We start from the raw sequence: 23,350 nt of genomic DNA, 5'->3' as shown, positions 1-23,350 counted from the left end.
TATATTTAACGATTTCTGTATATCTTTAAATAAATAAGCCTTTCATAAAATGTGCTGATGTTCTGAGTATCTGACAAGGATTTGGCCTTTAAAAAATTTTGTGTTTTAAATGAATACCTTTTTTTCAAGAAAATAGAATTTTAAGTCTGTGACATAAAAGTTTTTGTACCCAGTTTCTCTCCTCACCATTTGGAGCCTTAATAACTTTATCCTTGGTTGCTATGTTTTTCTCAGAAGATGTTCCAAATAACTTACATATTTCCTCACCTATAAAGTGTAATTAATTATAATACTTCATATGTTGCTGTAAGGATTAAATCCGATAATACACATAAAATGTTTAGAATAAAATGCCTTAAATATACTAAATGCTGATGTCAGCTGTTTACATAAATATGCAAATATCAGAAAAGAAAGAAATATCAAAGGTTTGCATGAGTTGCCCAACATTTTATTGAATTATAAGATAATTCAATAAAAAACTAAAAGACTGGTCAGAACTGATGATTCTCTGGTACTTCATGGATTTCTTATTCTTTGGTTTGACCTCATAGCACAATCTAATGGTAAGATGACTCAAAGTTTTGAAATGGATACATAAGTTATAGATAACTCAAAATTACAAAAACATAAAACAATGTATAACATTTTTCAAACATCAAATTTTCAAAGGTTAGCAAATTGAAAAGCTCCAGTGTTAGAGAGTAGAGAAACTGGAATTCTTATTACTTGTAGTCGTTATGGGTATAGATTGATATTACCTCATTGGAGCTCAATTTGGGAGAATTTAACAAAATTTTAAATAAATAAAGACTAATGTAAAAATTCCATATCTGGATAAGAATTTATCCTACATATATGCTTGCACAAGAACACAAATATAGATGTCCAGGTTATTCATTTCAGCATTGGTTACAATTGTAAAAAACAGAAAACATTTAGAAGACTGGTTAAATAAATTATCAATGTGATTAAATGGTGCAGAGGTTAAGATCATTGTCTCCAGCGCCACACTGCATGGATTCAATCTGGAGTCTGTCACTTAGCAGCAGTGCGAGCTTGGGCAAGTTTATTTAACCTCTCTGTGGTTTCTTTTTTTCATCTACAAAATGCACAAAGAAGTATCTACTTCATAGGGTTGTTGTGCGTTAACATACATAAAGCATTCAGAACAATTCTTGGCACATGGTATTATATACATATTTCATATTTTTACTTATACAGTGGAATATTATGCAATAGATAGAAATAATACAGTAAATTTGTACATAATAACATGTATGTACCCTTCTGTACTATATGCATTTATTTTGTAATTATCGCGTTTTATTTTTATAATAAAAAAATAATATCCTTGGAAGTATTTACTTTTGTAATTTTGTATTATGCCACCATTGTTCTAAATTAGACATATTAAAATGGTAGAGTTGGCATAAAGAAAATTTCGGAAAGAACATTTCACATCTCTTTCAGTTTCTTTCCATTGTGGAATACTTTGATTAGTTATAGCTTTATCAAAAAAGTTGCTTCACCTTGCACTCTTAGTATATATATATATATATCTTGCCAGAGACTGCCCCTAACATGTGGCCCCTGTAGACATCTATAACATCATTCATAGTTTAGGATTGTTCCCAGAATCTCTTAAATCCAGTAGTCATATGATGAGATCTGTGGAGAGGTAAGGGATTCAGCAATGAATAAGATAATATGTTCTCACTAATAATAAGACTTCAGTAATGACAGATTCTGATGCTGTCTATGACTTTTTCTTAGTTCTGATTTTTTTGGATATTACTTTTTGTATTTTCAGAACTTTTTAATAAGGAAAACAGCTGTGCCACATAACTGAGCTTTTATATATGCAGGTATGAATGTAAATATATGAAAATCTAGATCTAGCAATAGGAAGATACAAGATACACTGAAATATGCCTTTTATAAATATTTGAATAAGACAGGCATATAGTCATGTAATTTATGCATTCTATATTTTTTAATGCTCCGAGATTGGTAATCTCTGTTCTTTTTTATATTCTCATGTCTATGTCTTACAGTCATAATATAGTACTAAATATGCTTTTGTTAAGTTCATATGAATGTCCAAATATAAAAATTTAAAGGTAGTCAAATTTTATCAAAAAAAGTATAAAATTATTTGGAATGCCAGTGGACAAATATCTCCCCAGAGAAACTAAATGACATAAACATTCTTTTTTTTTTTTAGGTTTCTTTGGGAGTATATTTGGATTAATGGGTGTATACATTTATGATGGAGAACTGGTATCAAAAAATGGATTTTTTCAAGGATATAACCGAATGACCTGGATAGTTGTTGTTCTTCAGGTAAAGCATTTAAAGTTTTATATTCAATGCTAATAAACTTTATTTTAATATAATCAAAGTAGTTACTGACGGATGTGAGGAAAATTCTCTCCTGTTAGTGCTCTCACTATATCTAGTTTATTCAGGGGAGTTAAAATAGAACTGATCTTAATGCCACAATGAAAACTTACTTTGAAAGGGAACATGAATGAACTCCGTGGTGTTTAAATTTAACATAATTAAAATGCAAGTTTAAGAATAAAAGAGTTGAAGCTGAGGGCAACTTTTGATTTTTCTACAATTGTTATATAGGAAGTCTGTGGTCATTCCATTAAGGCTCAAGAAGCAGTTCTATATATTTAAATCTGTAACAGTTTATAGCCTCATATTGTAGTTACATATTTGAACATTCTTGTCATATTACTTCAGTTTATAATTTGAAATTGTTCAAGGGTTGAGTAATTTCATCTCCAGAAAATACTTACTGAGACTGGAGGATATAAAGATGAAGATACAAGTCACTGCCCTCACAGAGGCTTTCTGTAGGGAGCAATGTTCCTATGGAAGGTGGGTGAAATTGGCAAAGGATAGTTCTGTTTTGAAAGCAGGAAGGATACTTCTGTCTTTAAGATAAAAGGAGACAATGATAAGTGAAAATTCAGAGGAAATTTGAAGTAGAGATAGGGTAAGTCAGGAGAGTTTATGTACGATGGCTTTCATCCTAACAAGAGGGAAGCCCTCTTAAGAAGTGGCTGAAGACTTCAGTAAAAAAGATTACTGACAGATTCAAGAGGGAGTAAATAGACAAATGAGAACATTGCGAAGTATTTGAATTCAAATATCAATTTGTAGTAATTTCAATTGTTACTTTCTCTAAAAAAGCTTCTGTCATTTGAGATGTGCAGTGGAAGTTGTTAAAGTGGGTAACCCAGATTTGGGAGCTGCTAAGTAGGGTTTGGCAGAAAACAAAACTATGAGATATGGTAAAATCTCATTATTTAAGTAACCACAATTGGAATTTGAGAGAGACTTGGTAGAGAGTTCTTTCTGTACTCTTAAAGGGAACTATTAAAACTGTGCTCTAGGAAAAGCAATCTGACAGCAATGAAAGGTGGCTTTACAATAAAGAGAAACTAGAGAAAGAAAGTGAAGTTATGAAACTATTGAAAGACTAGTAAAATGACTTTCAAGTTACACTTCATTTTGAATCAGAAGTAAAAGTATTTCACTAATCGGTGTGACCAATCTTCTCATGTTTATCTGAGCAAGTGATGTTTAATTACTAAGTTGGATGAGGATAGATGTTTTATTTGTAATTTGGTCAAAGTTCACTATAACGAACTGCAGGTTACGCTCTTAGTTACTTTATCTACCTTTAGAAATAAAAGGGCTATTGAACAAAACCTAGAAGACTATTGGTTATAAGAGATATTTAGTAAAAATCACCTACTACAATAGGATTAAAGCTTCATTGAGTAATTGTTTTGAAAAGTAGTTTTATATATGTTTGTGTTTTAAAATAACCTTTAAAACTTCTGCAGGCACTTGGAGGCCTTGTAATAGCTGCTGTTATAAAATATGCGGATAATATTTTAAAAGGATTTGCGACCTCTTTATCCATAATATTATCAACACTGATATCCTATTTTTGGCTACAAGATTTTGTGCCCACAAGGTAATATCTTTTTTATTTCTTTAAATTTCCAAAAGTATATAGAAAAGTAAGAATTCTTCATAAGATCTGATCAGAAATATAGTAAAAGATCCATTTAACTATCTTTTAAAAAATGTTTCAAACTAAATGCACAAAAGAATCTTCCACTGGAAAGCTTTTTATATCAATTTGGCTGGCTAGAATTTTCCCAATAGATCTGAATGGGTTTTTCCCCAAAGTAAAAGGTCATACAAAAGGTGATATAAAAGCCATATAAAAATGTTACTAAGTTATAAAATAAGTCATATAATGACATTTTAAAGTGCAGAATTTATAGAGCTAAACCTGGGAGACATTCTTGAAGTAGGCAGTTTATAGAAAGAAGGTGGCTCATGAAAAAACTATTAGGCGGTGGCAGGAAGAATAGTTGTTTGGACAAGAATTTTAAAAGGAATGGTGGGTGAAGCAGGAGCCCCAGGACTGTAGTGTCATTATCACAGTACGATCAATGCAGCCATGGACGTATAGATACAATTCTGTTAGAAAGAGGGGGTTCAAATCTTTGAAATAATCATTAAACTCTGATAGTTTTTTTTCCTAATTTTTTTAACAAAATTTTTTTCTCTCAGAAACATGGAAAAATAGCTGCCTTGAGAAGCAGAGGTTTCCTGGCATTATTACGTATACTAGTAGGTCCTGTTAGAGATAGCAGAGAATGGATATCTGGAGTGGATAGGAAGCTGGATCAGAAAACTTTTCAGTTAAGCATATGATTTTACACAATTCCAGAGTTCCAGAAAGCTAAGAAAAGGTCATAATGACTGCAGTTTTCAGTCAGAAGCTTATCCAAAGTGTTAATAATTACCAAATATTCTTATGGTAGTAATTTTCTTCAAGATACATTGTAGAAAGTTTTGTTATTTTAATCTTATATGTATACCTGCAACTGAGGCTTTTGAAAAGTTGCCCATTTGCATCAAGTCAACACTAGATGTTTATCATAACAGATAATTATTGTGCTCCTTATACTAGGCAACATTAAATGAGGAGCACATGGTTGAGCAGGAGAGCAGAATTGGAAATAATGTATTATTTAATACAGTATTGTAAGTGTTGTCATAGAGTAACTCTGCCAAGGGGAGTGAATCTTAGAGACGTTAGACCTGAGTTTTACGAATAAGCAATTTTCTTGGGAGAAGCAGTATTGCAGGCAATAGATATCATTTATAAGGACACTGTCCTGAAAGACACGTTGTGTTCACTGAATGGAGTGGCTGAATTATATAGACTGAGAGGGATGGAGTGTGGGAGATGAGGTTGGAGGGACCACTTTAGGTTGGGCCCTTTTTTTCAATAAGAATTAGTGATCTTTTTCCTTTCCTGAGGAAATGTTTTGTTTGTTGTTTTTAAGGTAGGGGTGTGACTTTGAACTGTCAATAGAAACTTTTAAACCAAGACCAATTCATGTTCCTGTAGGAGCATTTTGAAGAACATACCTGTTAAAAGTTAAGATTGGCATTCCAGTTTATGTCCAGTGTAGGTTCCAGTACCAGTTTAAGTTCATTTCCAAATTATAGAAAGGCATTATATCTATGGATAGGTAAAATAAAGTAAGTCTCCTGTATTTAATCTTATTTCCCTTTATAAAGCATCCTATAAAAATTGGTGCTGAGTTTTGCTTATTACTACCTTGGATTTTAAACTGAACTTCACTTTGGTTTGAAAAGAATGCAATTTTCCCTTTTATATTTTCAAATATTAAAAAAAAAATTGAGATCTTATTATTCAATGTATCGTAGGCAAAAGACATATTAAGACGAAATACATTTAAAACACCTTTGGGAGACAGTATAGTGAAGTGAATGGACATGCAGGCTCTGGAGTCAGACATACTTGGATTTGAATTCCATCTGCTGCTTAGAGTTGTGGGACTTAAAGCAAGCTACTTTGTAAACCTGTTTCCTTACATATTGAAAAATGAAGACAGTACTACTACTTCCTCATGGGGTTGTTGTGAGAACTAAATGAAATAATGCATGTAAAACACTTAGCTGAATACTTGGAATGTATTAAGTAGACTATATTTGTTAGCCATATTACAGGAACATTTTTTTTTTCCAAATTATACTTGTTTGTATAGTAAAGGAAGAGAAGGAACTTGTTTTGCTTTTAATTCAATTTTTTCTTTTATATTTTTTCTTCATCTATTTAGTGTCTTTTTCCTTGGAGCCATCCTTGTAATAGCAGCGACTTTCCTATATGGTTATGATCCCAAACCTGCAGGAAATCCCACTAAAGCATAGTCGAATATTGTCTTTAATGGGTTTTCACAATGGTGCACTAGGAATCTCAACATTAAGCCTAACAGAAGACTTCTACAGATTCTAAGAAGGTATCATGCTGAATCTGATTATATTGTTCAAATGGTTTGAAAATATAAATGTTTAAGGATAAAATATGTGTATATGTAACAAAATTCCTATTGCATCTAGAAATCAAAACTTGAAAGTATTTCCAGGGATTAGAATTATTGGAGGAAACTTGAAATCTGAATTTAAAAAATATTTTACCTTTTTGATTGCTGCAGAAATAAATGTCCTATGCACTCTTTGCAAGAGCACACAAACAACAAATGCCAGATATCAATTTCTGCAAATTAGATCTATTTAATCTTATTAAATGTTTTTTAATCTTACTATTTCTGTACAGATATATCAAATTATGTGGAATATTCAAAGTTTGAAAATTATAATTACCTATAAAGCTGTGAAGAAATAGAAGTTTGATCTTAATATCATTTTCATGTAGCTGAGATTTTTATATTTATACAGAAGATTACTAAGCAAAGGATTGCTAAATGTTATTTGTTCACTTACACAAGAATTGGTAAAGTAACATTCTGAGTCTGATTTGTCAGAGAATAAAAATTCATATTTAAATTTAATGTAGAGAAATATACACATCTGTTTCTCCATCTACATGTTAAGATCTTTTACTCTTTCAAAACTGCTGAAAGCAATCCGGAGGCTCTCTGGCTAGATAATAGCCAGTGACCTCTACGCTAATGGAGTTTTGTCCTTATCCTCTTAATTGCATTTCTTTTCTGTAAATCAAATAAATCTTTAGTATTACTTTAAATTAAATTCTGTGTGTAAATTTCCAGTAAAGTTTTAATATGTAATTTAAAGAGATTAAATACTCATTTAATAATTTAAAATTATTATCTAATATCTCCATCTGGAGAATTTTGAACTATCAAAGCATGTACTGTATACAATTAGAATGTTTTTAAATGAGTATTTTACTCATTGATCTGTAAAAACTTCCTTTAATCTACAACTGTTGACAAAAAACACCAAAAAGTTAGTATGACTGATATCAATGAATTGAGACCAAAATGACTTTTCTTGGAGACATTCCAGGTTGCCATGATATTACATTATTTTAAATAGCACTATATCTATAAATTCAGGGCTGCTCAGCAGAACTTCATGGGCCTCTCATAAACCCAGGAACACTCTGATCACATGTCTGGGAGAGCTAGCTGAGTTCCAAGTTCCCTTTCTGTGGCCCTACCACAGCTGCTGGGGAGAAGCCACCGCTGGGCTTTAAATAGTGGTTTTTTTTTCACTTTGATTAGCACTAGAGTTGAGGTTACAATTATACAAGTTATTTAATAACTTGGCTCACGGGAGAGAAAATATAGCAGAAATGATAAGATGGATTGGGCAAAAAAATCAGAATGTAGGTTTAATTTCATTATCTGCTAGACAAAATTACCCATTGAGTATAAGAAGTATTTGATTTCTTTCACTCATATTTTACATATTTTTTAAAGTTTTCTGTTCTAATGGTATAAAAACTGTAAAAAGTAAATATTTTTATGTCATTCTAATGGATTTTGTCGAACAGAATTTGGCTCAAAAATACTATTTTACAAACTTGGGTACTCTTGGCTAATTAGGATGGGCTGTGTTACTCTGCTGATGCAGTCTTAGTCTTTATAAGACACAGGCTTAATCTATTTCATTCAGAGTTTAAATGTGTTAAAATTACAAAATATTTTAAATCATTTTGCTGGTGATTCCAAAATGTCACCAAGTAAATTTTCTGGAAACTTGACTTAATGATTTTCAATGGCCAAGTAAAAATACCTGTTCAAATATTTGCTTAATAACTTTACCACATTTTGAGCATAGTGTTTTTAGACTGTGGCAACACTCAGACTTACGTCTTATTACCTACTGCTAAGTGAAATCTAAATCTTGCAAATGCACAGAATTTGAGATTAAATGTAAAGATTTATGTTCAGTCCACAAGAAGTACTGGTTAGGTACTTATGTATTAATCAGTAGGCATTCACAATTAATTGTTAATTCAGGTTTAATCTGTCCCTATTTTAACAATTCAAAAAATGATAGAAGGGCATGATTGGATATCAGACATGTTAGTACAGTAATAAAATATTTTCAGGTGTCCAAAATAACACAATTTTAAAGATTCCCAAGAAAATTTATAAAATTGTAATCAAGAGTTGTAAGGAGAAAATAGTCTAAAGTATATTTTCAAAGCAATTTTTTATTGTATTTTGCTTTTCCAGTTAGTAGGTTTGAAAATGTTATTAGAGATTGGGTTGTGTAGTTTATAATTTTTAATTCATAAAGAAATAGTCATATTTCAAAAGATGAATCTATATCTTGTCATGTTATAATACAGATAATGCCATTTTCTTGTGTGCGATATGTTTTGATGACCTCCAAAAAAGCCTTATTGTATTAACCTTTTATAATGATGACACCTTGAGCATTTAAATTCTTATACTTTTTAAAGTTTACTTATCTCTCAACTACTTTATTCATTATAAAAATGTGCTAATTCATGGGAGGAAAGTGCCAATTGATATTCTATTAAAAGTTAAGAATATGGTATTTAGAAATAAAAGTTTGAAATGCCACATGTAGATGTTTCAACACAGTAATGTTATCAGTTCTGTAATAAATGATTTTAGAGAAGTTATAGGCTACTTTTATGGTAGAAAATGTAGTTTAGAGATGCAAAATTTAAATGTTTACATCAATATATATTGAATGTCACAATTTCATAGAAGGAAAAGTAGTTTGATATGTAAACTAGATTTCAAGGAGAAAGAATCTGAAACTAATTGATGTTGTGCTCAGTAGACATAATGCAATGCTGACTATTCTTAAGAATTGATATTTCTCCTACATATCAAATTATTGGACTTTTAAAATGTCATTGTATAGTCATTCAACTGATTTTTTTTTTTTAAAAAAACAGGGTTTAGCATTACTCGTATTTACACTTTCATTGTTATAATATTTAATTACGTATAGATGCATGCTTTACATAAGAAAAGGTTTATAAAAATTATTTATGCTATATTGACAGTCATCTTAAGGCTCTCTAAGATATGTAGCATATTTAAATTATAGGACCAAAGAAAAAACAACTGTTATCGAACTCTGGTCCTGTGTGCCTTGCTTTACCAAAATACCTGACTTTTCTATAAGATATTACTGTAATTCACAACTTCGGACACATGGGCAAAATTAGGATGTTTTAAAAATAACTATAATTCAATGTTTTAGTTTTTCAACATTTGCTCTTTATATCTATTATCTAACAGAATATTAAAATGAGTATATAAGCGTTAGAGAATAGTGCTTATTTAAATAAATTATGGCATCATTGCTCCATCATTGAGCTTTTGAAACTTTAACAATTGTATATAACTGTCATTTTTTATTTCTTATTACAAGATATAATTTACTGTGATTTAAAAAATATTTTTAATGATTTGGGTTCTGAATTTGTCTATATGTCTGTATTTTATTTGTTTGAAAGATTCTTTTGGGTTTGGGAATATAATTTGTATATTTAAATTTTTTATGGTGTAATTCAAAGGACTATATAAACTGGTCTTTTGTTAAATGGCTTTTTAAAATTGACATTTTCTTTGTCATTTTTTGGTATCCAGTTATTATTTAGTAGATTTACGGAAATAGGTTTTTTCATAATTAACTATATAAATTTTTTTCGAATATTTCCTTTGTTCCCTATTCACCTGTGTCTGATTTGACCAATGAATTAGTCTCCTCTGTATATATCAAAAAATGACTCACTGATCTTTTCCCTACCTTTCTAGTTACTTTTATCACATGGAGTCTTTTTTTCTAGCCTATGCTCTAGCATAAAAGACTGGGTTTTATTTAAACTAGTTAGAATTTCTCTACCTGTATGATGATAATAGCCTAAAACTTGTTTTAAATTAATTATCTGTTTGCTAGCCTCATGGTTAAGTATTTATAGTAGTTGCTATATATTTTCTTCATAATTTGAATATAATTGCTTCTTCTCTGTGTATCAATTCAATGCATAGGGATCAAATGATAAGCAATATAGAGGAAGTAACCTTGTAGAGAATACTTTAGTTATTTTAAAAGATCACTAAAATAAGAATATCAGCATTTTAAAAATGCATACTTTTCTTTGGTATCTTCTCATGAAAAGAGCTTCTTTAATTTTTTTTGTATTGGAATTCTTCTTTTGTTGAAAATACTGTATATCATGTTCCTTGAATCCAAGTGCTATGCAAATACACCTCATTCTAAATCTTATAGCAGTTACTACAATTCAGCGGAGTCAGATAATGACCAGCAGTAGTAATCATAACAGTCTTTCACTGTTCCTAAAAAGGGAATTCCTTCAAGCAGGACTGATGACATAAACACTCCAGAAGGGAAAATAGCAAAGAGGAAATAATTACCTTCAAATTACAAAGATTTGAAATTCTACTATAGTGGAGAGTATCTTGGTGACTGCAAATGCAGGGGTTTCCCAAATACACTTTTGGGTCTGATAATTCACTAGAAAGATAGAAGTCACTGAAAGCTGTTATACTCACAATCCATTTATTACAGAAAAAGGATACAAAGTAGAATCAGCCAAAGGAAAAGAAACAAGGGCTGAATCTAAGGGAGGAGCCAAACACTAGTCATCCTTTCCAAGTTGTCTGCTCCCCATCGAGTCATGGACAGTGTTATCTACTCCTGGCCACAGTGTATAATAGTACACAAAGAAGACTGCCAACAGGAAAGCTCCCCCAAGCTTTGCTGTCAGATTCTTATTGAAGCTTTATTACTTGGCATGATTGATTGGTTCTTTGCACATGGGGATAAACTCACTCTCTACTCCCTGCCCCTCCCTGGAGATCTGGCTAACATCAGGCTCTAGGGGCTCACCCTGAGTCACCTTGTTAGTATAAATAATCAGATGTGGTCTGAGGGGCCAACCAGGAATAACAAAGACACTCATCACTGGGACCTCCTAAAGATGTAAGCCAGCACTTTCTTTGCATGGGTAAGGCCAAATTCCTTACTACAAAGTGATCATTCATCTCTCTGTACATATTCTCCTCAACTAATGAGGATGACACAAGCAATGACAATTGCTTAAAAAGGCCTTTATACATTGTCATGTTTAATTTCAGAAATTTTGTCAAGCGATTCTGAATAAAACATGACTCAATAGTAGAAAAACATGGTTATAATCAGATACAGTGCTAAATAGCACATATAGTATTCATTTAATTTTCAGTTCTGATGTTTAATGACAACTTTTAATGCTGGAATATCTTAAAGATCAACAAATTTAAAAAATTGTAAACTTTATGCTGTATATTAATATACAATTTTGAGCTAATTTTAAATTACCATTAACTATCACTATTACAAAGAAGAATTAATAGACTAAGACTGATCCAGTTGTTACTCTGGCTCACAGTAGGGCTTCTCTGTTTATTAGGTCTACATTTCTGGTCATCCTTTACTAGGGTTAAGTATCGGCCTTCTATTGGATCTAATCAGTTTTTCATTTATGCATTTACTTACATTTATTTCTTTAGGATTTCTAATATGCTAAAATAACTTCTTTAAAACAATACGGTTTTCCTTTGGAAATAAAGAGTTTACCCAAGATGTACACTTCCATCCTTTTTGAAGTAGATCTCACTGAAAGTTTAAAAGAATGATGAAAGTTGTTATAGTGTTTTGGAATAATCATCTGAAAATGTACTCTTGTTAAAATGTGATTTAAATGTGGAGTGAGAGGTTTAGTTAAATGTGCTAAATCAAAATTCACTGATGTATTTTTAAGTGAATATCTTTGTTTATATGTTTACCCTTTTAAAAGACACTGCATATTCAGGCATGATTTCTAATTATTGAGGGTTTAAGTTTTCTCCTTTAGGATAAAGTTTTCTTATATTCTATTTTATTCTGATTGGATAGTAATTACAGCAGTTAAAAATTATGATGCTAAATGCTTTCTCTAATATATTCAAGCTGCTTCAGTTGGTTTTCTAAATAGTATTGCAAAGGTAGAGTAATATTTCTTGTTTGACTAATTACAAAAAGTCATGACAGAGGTGAGCCCATGTTTCATTTTATGACTATTTCAAAAGTATTGCTATGAATTCTAGAATTTTAAAACCTGAAGCTTACTTTGGACGTTATAAGCATAATGCCCAAATTTTCCAGTACTTTATACTATTTGTATCCATTTGCTTTATAGAATAGATTTGTTTTTATTTTGAATATTTTGTTTTTATAATATTATTACTATTTTAAAATCTTCAATCATGCTGTCAGATTGTGCCACTTTAGCTTTGAAAAATTCATGGGTTATCCACATGTTCTTACGAAGTAGGCCTGTTAAAGACATCCAAAAATTTTTAAAAATTTTCTCCAGCTTTTCATTTTGAAAAATGTTGAACATACATAGAAGTTGAAAGAATGGCATACCCACTGACTCTCCACCTAAATTCGACAGATATTAACATTTTGCTATACTAGCTTTATCAGAACATTTTACTTTTAAATACTTCAGCATATTTAATCTAAAAGTTAGGACATTTTTCTAATGAAACACAATACCATTATCGTACTTAAGAAAACTCAAAACAATTCAATTGTATCATCAGAGTTCATATTCGGATATTTCCAATTGTCTCAAAAAATGACTTTTTACAGTTATTTTGGTTTTGAACCAGGATTCAGTGAAGGTTCATATTTTGTTTTAGATTGTCTTTTAGTCTAGCAGACCCTTTCTTGTACTCCCATGGGTTTTTCTCCATGATGTGGGCCCACCTCCTCCATGACATATTACGTGGGAAGACGTAATTCTAGATTGTCTCATTATTAATGATGATAATCAGTCATTTGGTCAAGGTGGTGACTACCAGATCTTTCATTGTAAAGGTCATTTTCCCCCCTTAGTAATTAATAATCTCTAGAGTAATGTTTTGGTACAATGAGAATATTGTTTCCTTTTATTCAGTGGTTTTAGCATCTATTAATGATTCTTAACTGAATAATTTACTACATTGAGATTCAAAAAATTTTTAGTTCTCAAATTTTCTACATTAGTTTATATTCTATTTTTAAAAGACTATTTTTCCCTCCTTCTCCTCAATGCCCCTCTTTTTTCAACTATCACTATGTTTTCAAATTACTCAATGTATTATATGGTCAATTATGGACACAGTGCTTTTTATGTTCATACTGTGAGCCAGTAGCCAGTGGAAATCACTGCAAACTACCTCATGTGTCTTTTAGATGTGACTGCATTAGTGTGAGTTCCTCCTTGCTTCCAGGACAAGATGTCCCAGGCTCACTTTGTACTCCTCCTATCCCAAATCTGGAATATCAGCTATTTCTCCAAGGAGCCCTGTTCCTTTTATGGAGGATGAGATTTGGCCTCCATTTGCTTCTAGCTCAATTCAGTGGCCAGAGCTAGGAAATAATTTTAAGAGATCATGAAAGCATATTGATATTTGCAATTAAAATTCAGTATTACAAGGTTTTTTAATTTTATATTTGCCTCTCTTTTCTCTTACAGTTAAAATATTGGTTCCAAATAACATTCATGTATTTGCTCACATTTTTTTATGTAGTATATGTTTCAGCATTATAATATCAATATTACTAATGGTAAACATACTGAATAAAATTTAAGGTTTCATTGCAGTTCTCTTCTTAGAATAATAGCCCAGTAAGGATGTTTAGTCAGAGTATTGCATTCAAAAGTTAGTGGAAATCTGTTTTTTCTCCAGCTGGTTATCAGTGTCATAGGATTGGTTCATTTGTTTGTGTTCAATTTTAGAATTTACTTTAAAGTTTTTACTTTTTGAATATATGAAGCCTTTACATGGTTCAAAGTTAAAACTATATAAAAAATATACTCAGAGAAGTCTAGCTGTCATAGAGAACCTATTCCTACCCACCTCCTATAGTTAATTATCTTATTTAGTTTCTAGTTTGTTTCTTTTTGAAAAATAAATTATGTATATTGCTATTCTTACTGTGTTTCTTTCACTATGTAATAGCGTGTATTCTTTGCTTTTAAAATTTTTTGTTTAGAAAGGTTTGTATGTTCTAGTGTATACTAGAACATGTATACTGGTAACATTTTATGTAATGTCTTAGAGCCTCCTTTTTGCTTGTCTAGGCTTCTACTATTTATTTTGCCATCTTTAAATGATGTTCTGTGACTCCCATCTAACTGCCTTTGTGATAACCAATGAACCAATGCTACGTACGCTACTCCTTTCACACATCTTCTAATTTTTGTTGCCTTTTTTTTATTGATTAGTACATTGTTTACACACTATATTCTCACTCTAGTCCCTGCCTTTGTTATAAAATTAAAAATATTTTGAATATATTTAATCCTTTCCACCACTACTTTAGCTTAAGTCTTCCCAATCAACTTTTCACTGGATGAAGCTCTTCTAGTAAAGTATTCAAGGAAGGATTGTAGGTACAGTATTCCCCCAATTCTGGCATGTTTAAAATTTCTTCTAGAGCCTACTTTATAGCTTGACTAGATATAAAATCCTTAGCTCACACTTTCCTTGAGTTTTTTTCCCTTGAGTTTTTTGAAGTGTTGCCTTATTGTTGTGTTGACTGGTGTTATTGTCAAGTCTGGCACCACTTGATCCTCCCACCCCGAAAATGTTAATTGTTTTTTGTTGTTGTTGGTTTTTGCCTGGAAGCCCAGATCATTTTTTTCACATCATTTTCATTCTGATCCTTTTTTCCCCTCTTTTGTTCTCATAGCTGATTTATTCCTCTCCTGTTTCTTACTTTCGTTTATATCTATTCTCTTAGGAACCCTGTAGTTTTCATTTTTTAGATTATTTTGTTTCCGTATATCACCTGAGTTTGATCGACTCTCATTTCAGATCTTCCTGTTTTGAAATTTTTATTTGTTGAATCCTTTTATGTCTGCAAATGCTTATTTAATGATATTCATATTGGAATGTTGGATATATCTTTCCTCTATTTATTGTCTATATTTGAAACCTGCATTTTGTTCTCTTTCTATTGAAGCCTTGTAAGTTTTTTAGTGGCTTTTTCTGTTCTTGATAAAATGTGTTGAATTTTCTTGGATTAGCAAGAACAGGTGGTTCAGTGGAAGGGAGGGGCTAAGGGATGTGGTGACTGAATTTCATAGTTAAAGAATGCCCTCTTCTGTTAGTGTAATGAACTGCAGTTTCTTTAATAAATGGTTCATTTGGGGTTTTTGGATTCTGTGATACAATCTTGTTTCTTTAGCCACTTGCCTTTTTAAGGGATCCTTCTCCCTTCCAAGGTGCCTCATGAAGTGTTCTCATCTTTCCAAACCCTTATTCTTGTGTGTTTCCAAGCCTGATTTTTGGCCACTTCACTAATTTTGGGAACTCCCAAAATCCTTCCAAATCATTCCCTTTTGCTTATGTAAGCTAGTGCTAGTTTCTGTTGACTGTAACCAAAGAAACCTGACATATCAACCTCTTAATGTAAAGTCTGTGAATCTTTACAACCCCAAATCACAAAGCCACAGTATATATACAATAAGTCTGTTAGAACAAGACTCATCTCTATCATTTACTATTGCAACTATTCTAGCACAAACCTGGGACATTCTGGACATTCACTGTGTTAAATTTCTTATTACATCATTTCTAACAGCATTTATCACAATCTGCAATTATCTTTCTTTTATGTTTGTTTTATAATTGTATTCTCCAGTATAATGCAAGCTCCATGTAGATAATATCTTATTATTGATGTATCACCAGTGTCTAGTAAAATTGACAAACGTGAGTATTCAATGTTTTTTTTTTGAATGAATGGTCAATAATCAGTTCTTAAGGTAAAACTGGTGCAGCTGGATGAAGTAAGATTTTGAGGGGCTATAAAAAAAACAATAACCACACAGTAAATGATCTTATCAGCCCTCAATATCTTCACTTATGAAATCCATCTCATATTACTTTCTCTAAAGAATTTCAAGTTAAAATTCAACTAAAATGTTTCAGCAAGATAATAGTTTAAAACAAATGATAAGTTTATCTATTGATGGGAAAGTGTAACTTGAAGTATCAGACTAAAATGCCTTTCTTTCCATGCAAATTGGTTTGTTTTCTGTTTCTAGTCAGTTATGTACATAGAAGGAACAGAAAACCAAATTTTTTAACATTTTATTCTGAAATACTTTCAAACTAACAGAAAAGTTGCAGGAATAGTACAAAGAACATTCTCTTTACCTTGTGTATTAGTTAATTATCTATAGCCATGTAACAACTACTCCAAAGCTCAGTGGTGTAAAACAAGTACTTTTTCTCTTATAGTTTCTGAGAGTCAGGAAACCAGGAGTGGCTACACTGGGTGGTCCTCACTCAGGGTTTCTTGGAGTTAGTCATGTTGGCAGGGGTTGCAGTCAGCTAAAGGCCGGACAAGAACTGGAGGATGTGCACCCAAGATAACTCTCACTGTTGGTAGGAGGCCTCAATTCCTGGACTCCTGGCTTGAGTATCCATATGGCAGCTGGCTTCCCCCAGACTTGAGCCCAGAGTGAATGATAGAAGCTAGCAGGAAGATGCTGTGCCTTTTATGACCTACCCTCTGAAGTCTGCGCTGTCACTTCTTTATTCTGTTGGCTAGAAAAGAGTCACTGAGCCCAGCCCACAACTCAAGAGGGGAATTAGACTCCACCTCTTCTAGAGAAAAATATCATTGAATGTGTGAACATATCTTAAAACCATCATACCCTAATTCACTAATTTTTAACATCTTGCCATTTTGCTTTCACTCTGTTTCCCCCTCTTCACATACATATACGTGTTATTCTTAAACATTTGAGGGTAGGCAGCACGCATCCCTTCACTCCTTAAGACTTCAGTGTATATTTCTTAAGGAAAAGGATATCCTTTTATGTAACACAGTACACTTAGGAACATCAAAACTTAACATCGTCATACTTTAATCTGCAGCCCATATTCCACTTGTGTCAATTGTTCTTTCTAGCATTTCACCCTCCACCCCACCCACCCCACTAAAATTGGTTTTTAAACAATATGGCAAAACAGGTAGTGGACTACAAAGTGTGACAGGTTATGTAAATTTTTATTGGCAGGGAACAAGGAAAAGGTTTCTGGACGAGGGAGCTGGAAACAGGCATGTTCCAGTAAAGCTCTTAGGAGGACCAGAAGGACAAGACTATTTCTGAAATATCAGTTTATCCTTACTCCTTCACTTATCCCTTATTTCTAGCAAACGATTTCAACTGTCCCCTTCGGTTCCCGTTTTGTTTAGAACACAGTTGAAGGGAGCACTGATAGTTGAGGATGCCTGGCTAGAATTCCAATGCAACAACCGTTTGTCAGTGCTATTTCCCTGAGCGGATAATTTACAGAAACTTACATTTATTCGCTTGTGAAGGGGACTCTAACGGTCCCTACCGCCCAGGGCTGTTTGAGGATTAAGCGAGCCGGTGAACGTAAATACAGTCTCCGGGCGGCCAGCAACCTGGGGACGCCCACCCGCTTCCCTCCCGGCTTCCCCGCGGAGCCGCCGAGCGGGCGGGGCGGTGTCACGTGGGCGGGGCGGGCTCGTCGGCGGATCGCACGATGTGACGCGCCGCCCGAGGCAGGCCGGGCCCTCAAGATGGCGGCGGGCGCCCCGAGCGGCTCGGCCCGGCAGTAGTGGCGGGACGGCACTCGCCGCTGGGGCCGGCCGTCCCGGGAGTGGCTGCAGCAGCGCCAGGACTCGAGGATGGTAAAATGACCCAGGGGAAGAAAAAGAAACGGGCCGCGAACCGCAGTATCATGCTGGCCAAGAAGATCATCATTAAGGATGGAGGCACGGTGAGCTGGGTACCGCACCGGGGAGCGTCTCTCGGGCCCCCCATCCAGCCTCTTTCTGCCCCAGTTCTGCCTCCTCTGGCCGCTCCTGAATGCCCCCGCCTCCCCACCCCATCCGCGGCGATGGTGTCTCGGGCCCCGGGCCTCGGCTTCGGGATCTGTCCTCTCCGGCCCGGCCTGCGGCCTCCGGGGCCCGTGCGCCGGGAGGCGCCGCTGGCCTCTCCCGCACCTGCCGCCCGCCCTCCGGCAGCCCCTGGAGGCCTGAGGCTTTGAGCCCCACGTGCGCCTCCGCTGCTGGGAGCAATTGACGCCAGGTCCTCCCGCCCACCCACCGAGCCCCTCGCCTCCGCCACCAGACCCCGCGAAACCGTCGCCGCGCTTTCGAAGGGGCTGGGAGCAGTCTCTGCCCATCCATATGCTACTAACTGGGTGGCATCTGGCGCGGCGACCCCGCTGGGACACGTAGTGCGATTAGCTTTCTTCTTACCCGTGGTTCTGGGTTAGTGTCCTGCTCTTCTTAGCTGCTCTCAGAATGGTTCACACTGTTGGAAGGTGGGCTATCCTCTTCACTTTTCCGAGTCAGCAGCTTGACGGAGGACACCTGGGCCTAGACTGAAATCTACACTTTTTCAAAAACAGTAATCACCCTGTTGTTTTAAAATTACCTTGTGTATTTTAAAATAAAAAATACCAAATGGAATCGATCATGGCCTGAGGATCAGAGGAAGACACTTTGAAAGGAAGACAGATTGAGGGCAAGAAAAAATTTTGCTTTTTAGAAATAGTTGTCATCACAATAAACTTTAGGCAGTGTGCTGTAGTTAACCAGCAGGGGACATAGGATTTTTAATTGAAAATAACTCGCATATACTTTTTTATGCTGTAATTTCTCCATTGCTACACTTTCTGGTCTTTGTTGCATTCTTCGATATCCGATTCTGAAATAGATAGGAAAGGTGAAATACGTGTGCAGAAATGGTTCCTTTTACTTCATGTTTATTTATATTTTGTTGGAGTCCTGATCAACTGCTGGCACAGTGCTAAATGTGTAAATAGGCTGCCACTGAGGATTTGCTAAATTTATTTGAAATAATTTTTTTTTTCTTTTGACATTTCAGAACATGGCCCAGTCAATATGCTAAAATTTAGAAAGCTAGAGACATATAAAACAATTTCAAAATATACTCTTAGTTAACTGTCATATTTCTTAAATGTCGTAGATTTGACATTTGAGTGAAAGAAGAAACTTCAATATTCAAGTCCTAAGATCTTTTTGCTATACTTGTTTAATTCTAAAACATTTGATTAAATCATGTATGGATAGTTCTGGCTCTTGACCAAGTTGGTAGGAACTACTATGTGGAGAGAAATAGCTTGAAAGAATACTGGTTTCCTTTGTCAACTCTAAGGACTTGATATTATAAATTCTTCATAAAATCTACAAAATACAAATAACAAAAGGTTGTATTTTATAAAAGCAAATGCTATTTTAAGATCAGTATTCTTTGCAAAAGATAAAAATAAAACAATTCAAGAAACACACCTTTTTCCTTATAATAAAGTTCAGTTTTGTTACCTCTCTTTGGAGTTTTGATTCACTTGATAGCAGATGCTTTCATTGCAGATCCTTCGAAATTTGGAAGAAATTATTTTTGTCCTTTTTTTATCTTGTTATTTATTAAAGTTGTAGTGCATTCATAGCTTGCTTTTGGGCACAAAATAAGATTTTTACTCCAGCAATGTTTTCAAGGGGGCACACAGAGTAAATGAAAACTTTTCTGGAGGGCTTTGGGCATGGGGGTATTGTCATTTATCATCTTGATATGCTATTTTCACTTTCTGTTCTAAGTGCACTGGACACTCCTTTAGAATAGGGGCTTTGTTTATGCATCTTTGATTCCTGCAAGGCCTAGTATGTGAATTAAAGTGGTAAAAACATATTTAAAGTGAAAATGTGTATACCAGCACATTTCTAGATAATCTTTTATTGTAACTTTATTTATTCCTATATGTAATCAGGTGGTTTTTATTTCGATAAGTGTCAGGGTAATTTTTTGCAGCATTTGTATTTTAATCCATTCTAGCTATAAAGAACATAACTTTTAAAAGAATAACTTATAAAGTCATAGAAATGATTTTAAAATGGCATTTGCTTTCGACCTCTCTCCTTATAATTGGTCAAACTACCACCACTGTGCACATTTTTTAAGAAAGGGAGTGAAATTGCCATTTGATAGTCTGTGTGTGTTTCACCAGTGGGTGAATTCATTCAAAGTCAGGTGTCTGAGGCTACATACAGTTCACGCTCTGAACAGTATTTCACATCCCTGGCCAATGGTGCTGACCTGCGACTCCCTCCAGTTTTCTTCCTAGTGCTCGACAATGTTAATAAAATTATTTTGCTTTGTTGTTCTGCTAATGACACCTTTGTAATCCTGATCAGCCAGTTTTAATATTTATCAACAGAACTAGTTAGCTGTTAATGATTTGTCAAAAAGTTAGAACAGATTTACTAGTTTTTAACAGTTGCAGGAAATGAACCATTCTAAACAAACTTGGTTAACAATAAGTTAAAGTTTTCTTTTTCTTGAAATGCTGTTTCAGTGTTGTCTCTGAAGCCAGCATAAGCCTAACTAGTAGGTTGTCTGAGGAGTACACAATTAGGGTAAATTATGTAAGGTGTGTGATTCTATATCAGGAGTTCTTAACTTGGGTCTGCTCCCCTGAAGTTGTTTGCACAATTTTCTTTCACAATACATTTTTCTAGGGAGATTCCCAAAAAGGGCTCATACTTCCCTGAAGTTTAGGAACAGTTGTTCAGTTTGAAAAGAACATAAGTATGTATGTAAAGAATAGTTTCATGAGTTAAATTTAGTAAATATTTAATCTTTTATGTACTATTTCACTGATGAAAGTACTGACATTGTTAATTTGCTTGTTGAAGAAACATGTAGAAATAATTTTTAATTAGTCTCAATGTATGTAATGTTTTGATGATTTCTTATTCAGTGCAGATCATTTAAGACAGTTGAATTTAAAAGTACATTCTGACAGTTTAGAATACGTCCTATTGGGTTTTTTGTTTTTTAAGTGCTTAATTTTTTAAAAATGTATTTTTCAATTACAGTTGCCATACAATAATATTATGTTAGTTTCAGATGTGTACAACATAGTGATTACACATTTACATACTTTACGAAGTGCTCACCCCAGTAAGTCTGTACCCATCTGACACCTTACAGTTATTATAATATTATTAACTGTATTCCCTATGCTGTACTTAACATCCCCATGACTATAACTGCCAATTTGTACTTCTTATCCCTTTTCACCATTTTTACCCAATACCCCAACCCTCTTCTCACCTGGCAACAATGGAAATGTTCTCTGTATCTATGAGTTTGTTTCTGTTTTGTTTGTTCATTTATTTTCTTTTTTAGATTTCACACATAAGCAAAATCATACGGTATTTTTCTTTCTCTGTCTGACTTATTTCACTTAGTATGATACCCCCTAGGTCTCTCCATGTTGTCAAACAAATGGTAGGATTTCCTTTTTTATAGCTGAGTAATATTCCATTGTATACATGCACCACTTCTACTTTATCCAGTCATCTATCTATCGACAACTTATGTTGCTTCTATATCTTGGCTATTGTAAATAATGCTGCAGTGAACATAGGGGTGCATATAGCTTTCTGAATTAGTGTTTTAGATTTCTTTGGATAAATATTCAGAAGTGGAAATTCTGGGTCATATGGTAGTTCTAGTTTTAAGTTTTTGAGGAATCTCCATACTGTTTTCTATATTGGCTGAACCAATTTGCAATCCCACCACCAGTGCCCAAGGGTTCCCTTTTCTCCACATTGTCGCCAACACTTGTTTGTTGATTTATTGATGATCAAAACCACATGAGATACCACCTCACGCCATTGTGACAAGTGTGAGGTGATATCTCATTGTGGTTTTAATTTGCATTTCTCTGATGATTAGGGACATTGAGCATCTTTATATGTCTATTGGCCATCTGTATGTCCTCTTTAGAGAAATGTCTATTCAGGTCCTCTGCCCATTTTTAGTCAATATTAGTTTTTTTGCTGTTAAGTTGTATGAGTTCCTTATATGTTTTGGATATTAACCCTTTATCAGATGTATCATTGGCAAATATCTTCTCTCATTCAGTAGGTTGTCTTTTCGTTTTGTTGATAGTTTCCTTTGCTGTGCAAAAAATTTTTAGTGTGATGTAGTCCCCAGTTTTGTTGTTAAATTATTGCCACGTTATTACCAGATTGTTTATAAGCATTACTGTTAGAGGCTAAGAGCTGAAGAATTACATTTGTATCATCAAATGTAGAATTTCCCTTATGATTTTTTGTTTGCTTTTTAAATATAATCTTTATTGCTTTGTGAATACAGTTGTGGGACGGCATCTCTGACAAAGTAAAAATGTACAATTTTTTCACAAGTGAATCGGAAAAATGACTTTAAAGGTTAGAGAACAGGCATCTGGGAATTGCTTTGTTGGAAGTACCTGAACAAAGTAAAATGGATATTTCATTTGCAAAATGTCACCGTGAAACTTAACATTTACCCAACTATCCTGATAGAAATTGCTATTCTTTTACCTTGTGGGATATTTTTACAATTTGACTGTCCTTTCCAAATATATCTTTTCACATGTAGTACTGGTGGGCCACGGAGAAGACTTCTCCCATTGGTTGTACAACATGAAATATTGGAATATGCCCAGAGAAGCAGAACACCAGATTTTTATTTCTGGTATCTTATTTATGTGCTGTTAACTTTTTAAAAATCTGTTTTTATAGCCTCAAGGAATAGGTTCTCCTAGTGTTTATCATGCGGTTATCGTCATCTTTTTGGAGTTTTTTGCTTGGGGATTATTGACGGCACCCACATTGGTGGTAAGTAATCTTTTAACTTATTTATCACTAACTTTAAAACCTCTTTCTCTGCAGTTTCGGAGGGAAAGACAGCTCTTTTTAATATCCATGGTTAATTCTCCCACTAATATTTTTGACCCTTCAGTACTGTATTGTACTGCTTTAGTTGTCGAATTTTTCAACCTTTACTTCTCTCCTACTTTTGTGGGGGTGGTGCCAGACAGGTTTGATTCTCCAGGTGAACACTGGACGTGTTTAAACAGGG

General features: G+C 33.9%; 2 protein-coding genes and 1 long non-coding RNA gene across 6 annotated transcripts in view; 2 read left to right on the top strand and 1 right to left on the bottom strand.

Annotated features, from left to right (window-relative positions):
• Positions 1-9,948, top strand: part of SLC35A3 (solute carrier family 35 member A3) — a 29,177-nt gene extending 19,229 nt beyond the window's left edge. For all 3 annotated transcript variants that reach the window (XM_011368458.2, XM_011368449.2, XM_023536323.1), the window contains exons 6-8: positions 2,228-2,346; positions 3,867-4,000; positions 6,192-9,948. In XM_011368458.2, coding sequence (XP_011366760.1) covers positions 2,228-2,346; positions 3,867-4,000; positions 6,192-6,282 — 344 coding nt within the window. In that variant the 3' untranslated portion in view covers positions 6,283-9,948. The remainder of the gene's footprint in view (positions 1-2,227; positions 2,347-3,866; positions 4,001-6,191) is intronic.
• Positions 30-18,941, bottom strand: LOC111745403. The gene is made up of 3 exons (XR_002782636.1): positions 18,673-18,941; positions 5,476-5,569; positions 30-1,671 (listed from the first exon to the last, which is right to left on the bottom strand). It is a non-coding gene; the product is annotated as an uncharacterized LOC111745403 (long non-coding RNA).
• Positions 17,956-23,350, top strand: part of MFSD14A (major facilitator superfamily domain containing 14A) — a 29,219-nt gene continuing 23,824 nt past the window's right edge. Inside the window, exons 1-2 of one of the 2 annotated variants that reach the window (XM_011368372.2) lie at positions 17,956-18,188; positions 23,011-23,106. In XM_011368372.2, the coding sequence (XP_011366674.1) occupies positions 18,105-18,188; positions 23,011-23,106 (180 nt within the window). In that variant the 5' untranslated portion in view covers positions 17,956-18,104. Of the gene's footprint in view, positions 18,189-23,010; positions 23,107-23,350 lie in introns of those variants that run through there. The other variant, XM_023536315.1, reaches the window with a different exon arrangement.

The sequence above is a fragment of the Pteropus vampyrus genome, unplaced genomic scaffold (assembly GCF_000151845.1).
Source record: "Pteropus vampyrus isolate Shadow unplaced genomic scaffold, Pvam_2.0 Scaffold6, whole genome shotgun sequence".
In the NCBI taxonomy this organism is placed as follows: domain Eukaryota; kingdom Metazoa; phylum Chordata; class Mammalia; order Chiroptera; family Pteropodidae; genus Pteropus; species Pteropus vampyrus.
This window is presented reverse-complemented; position numbering and strand designations above follow the sequence as displayed.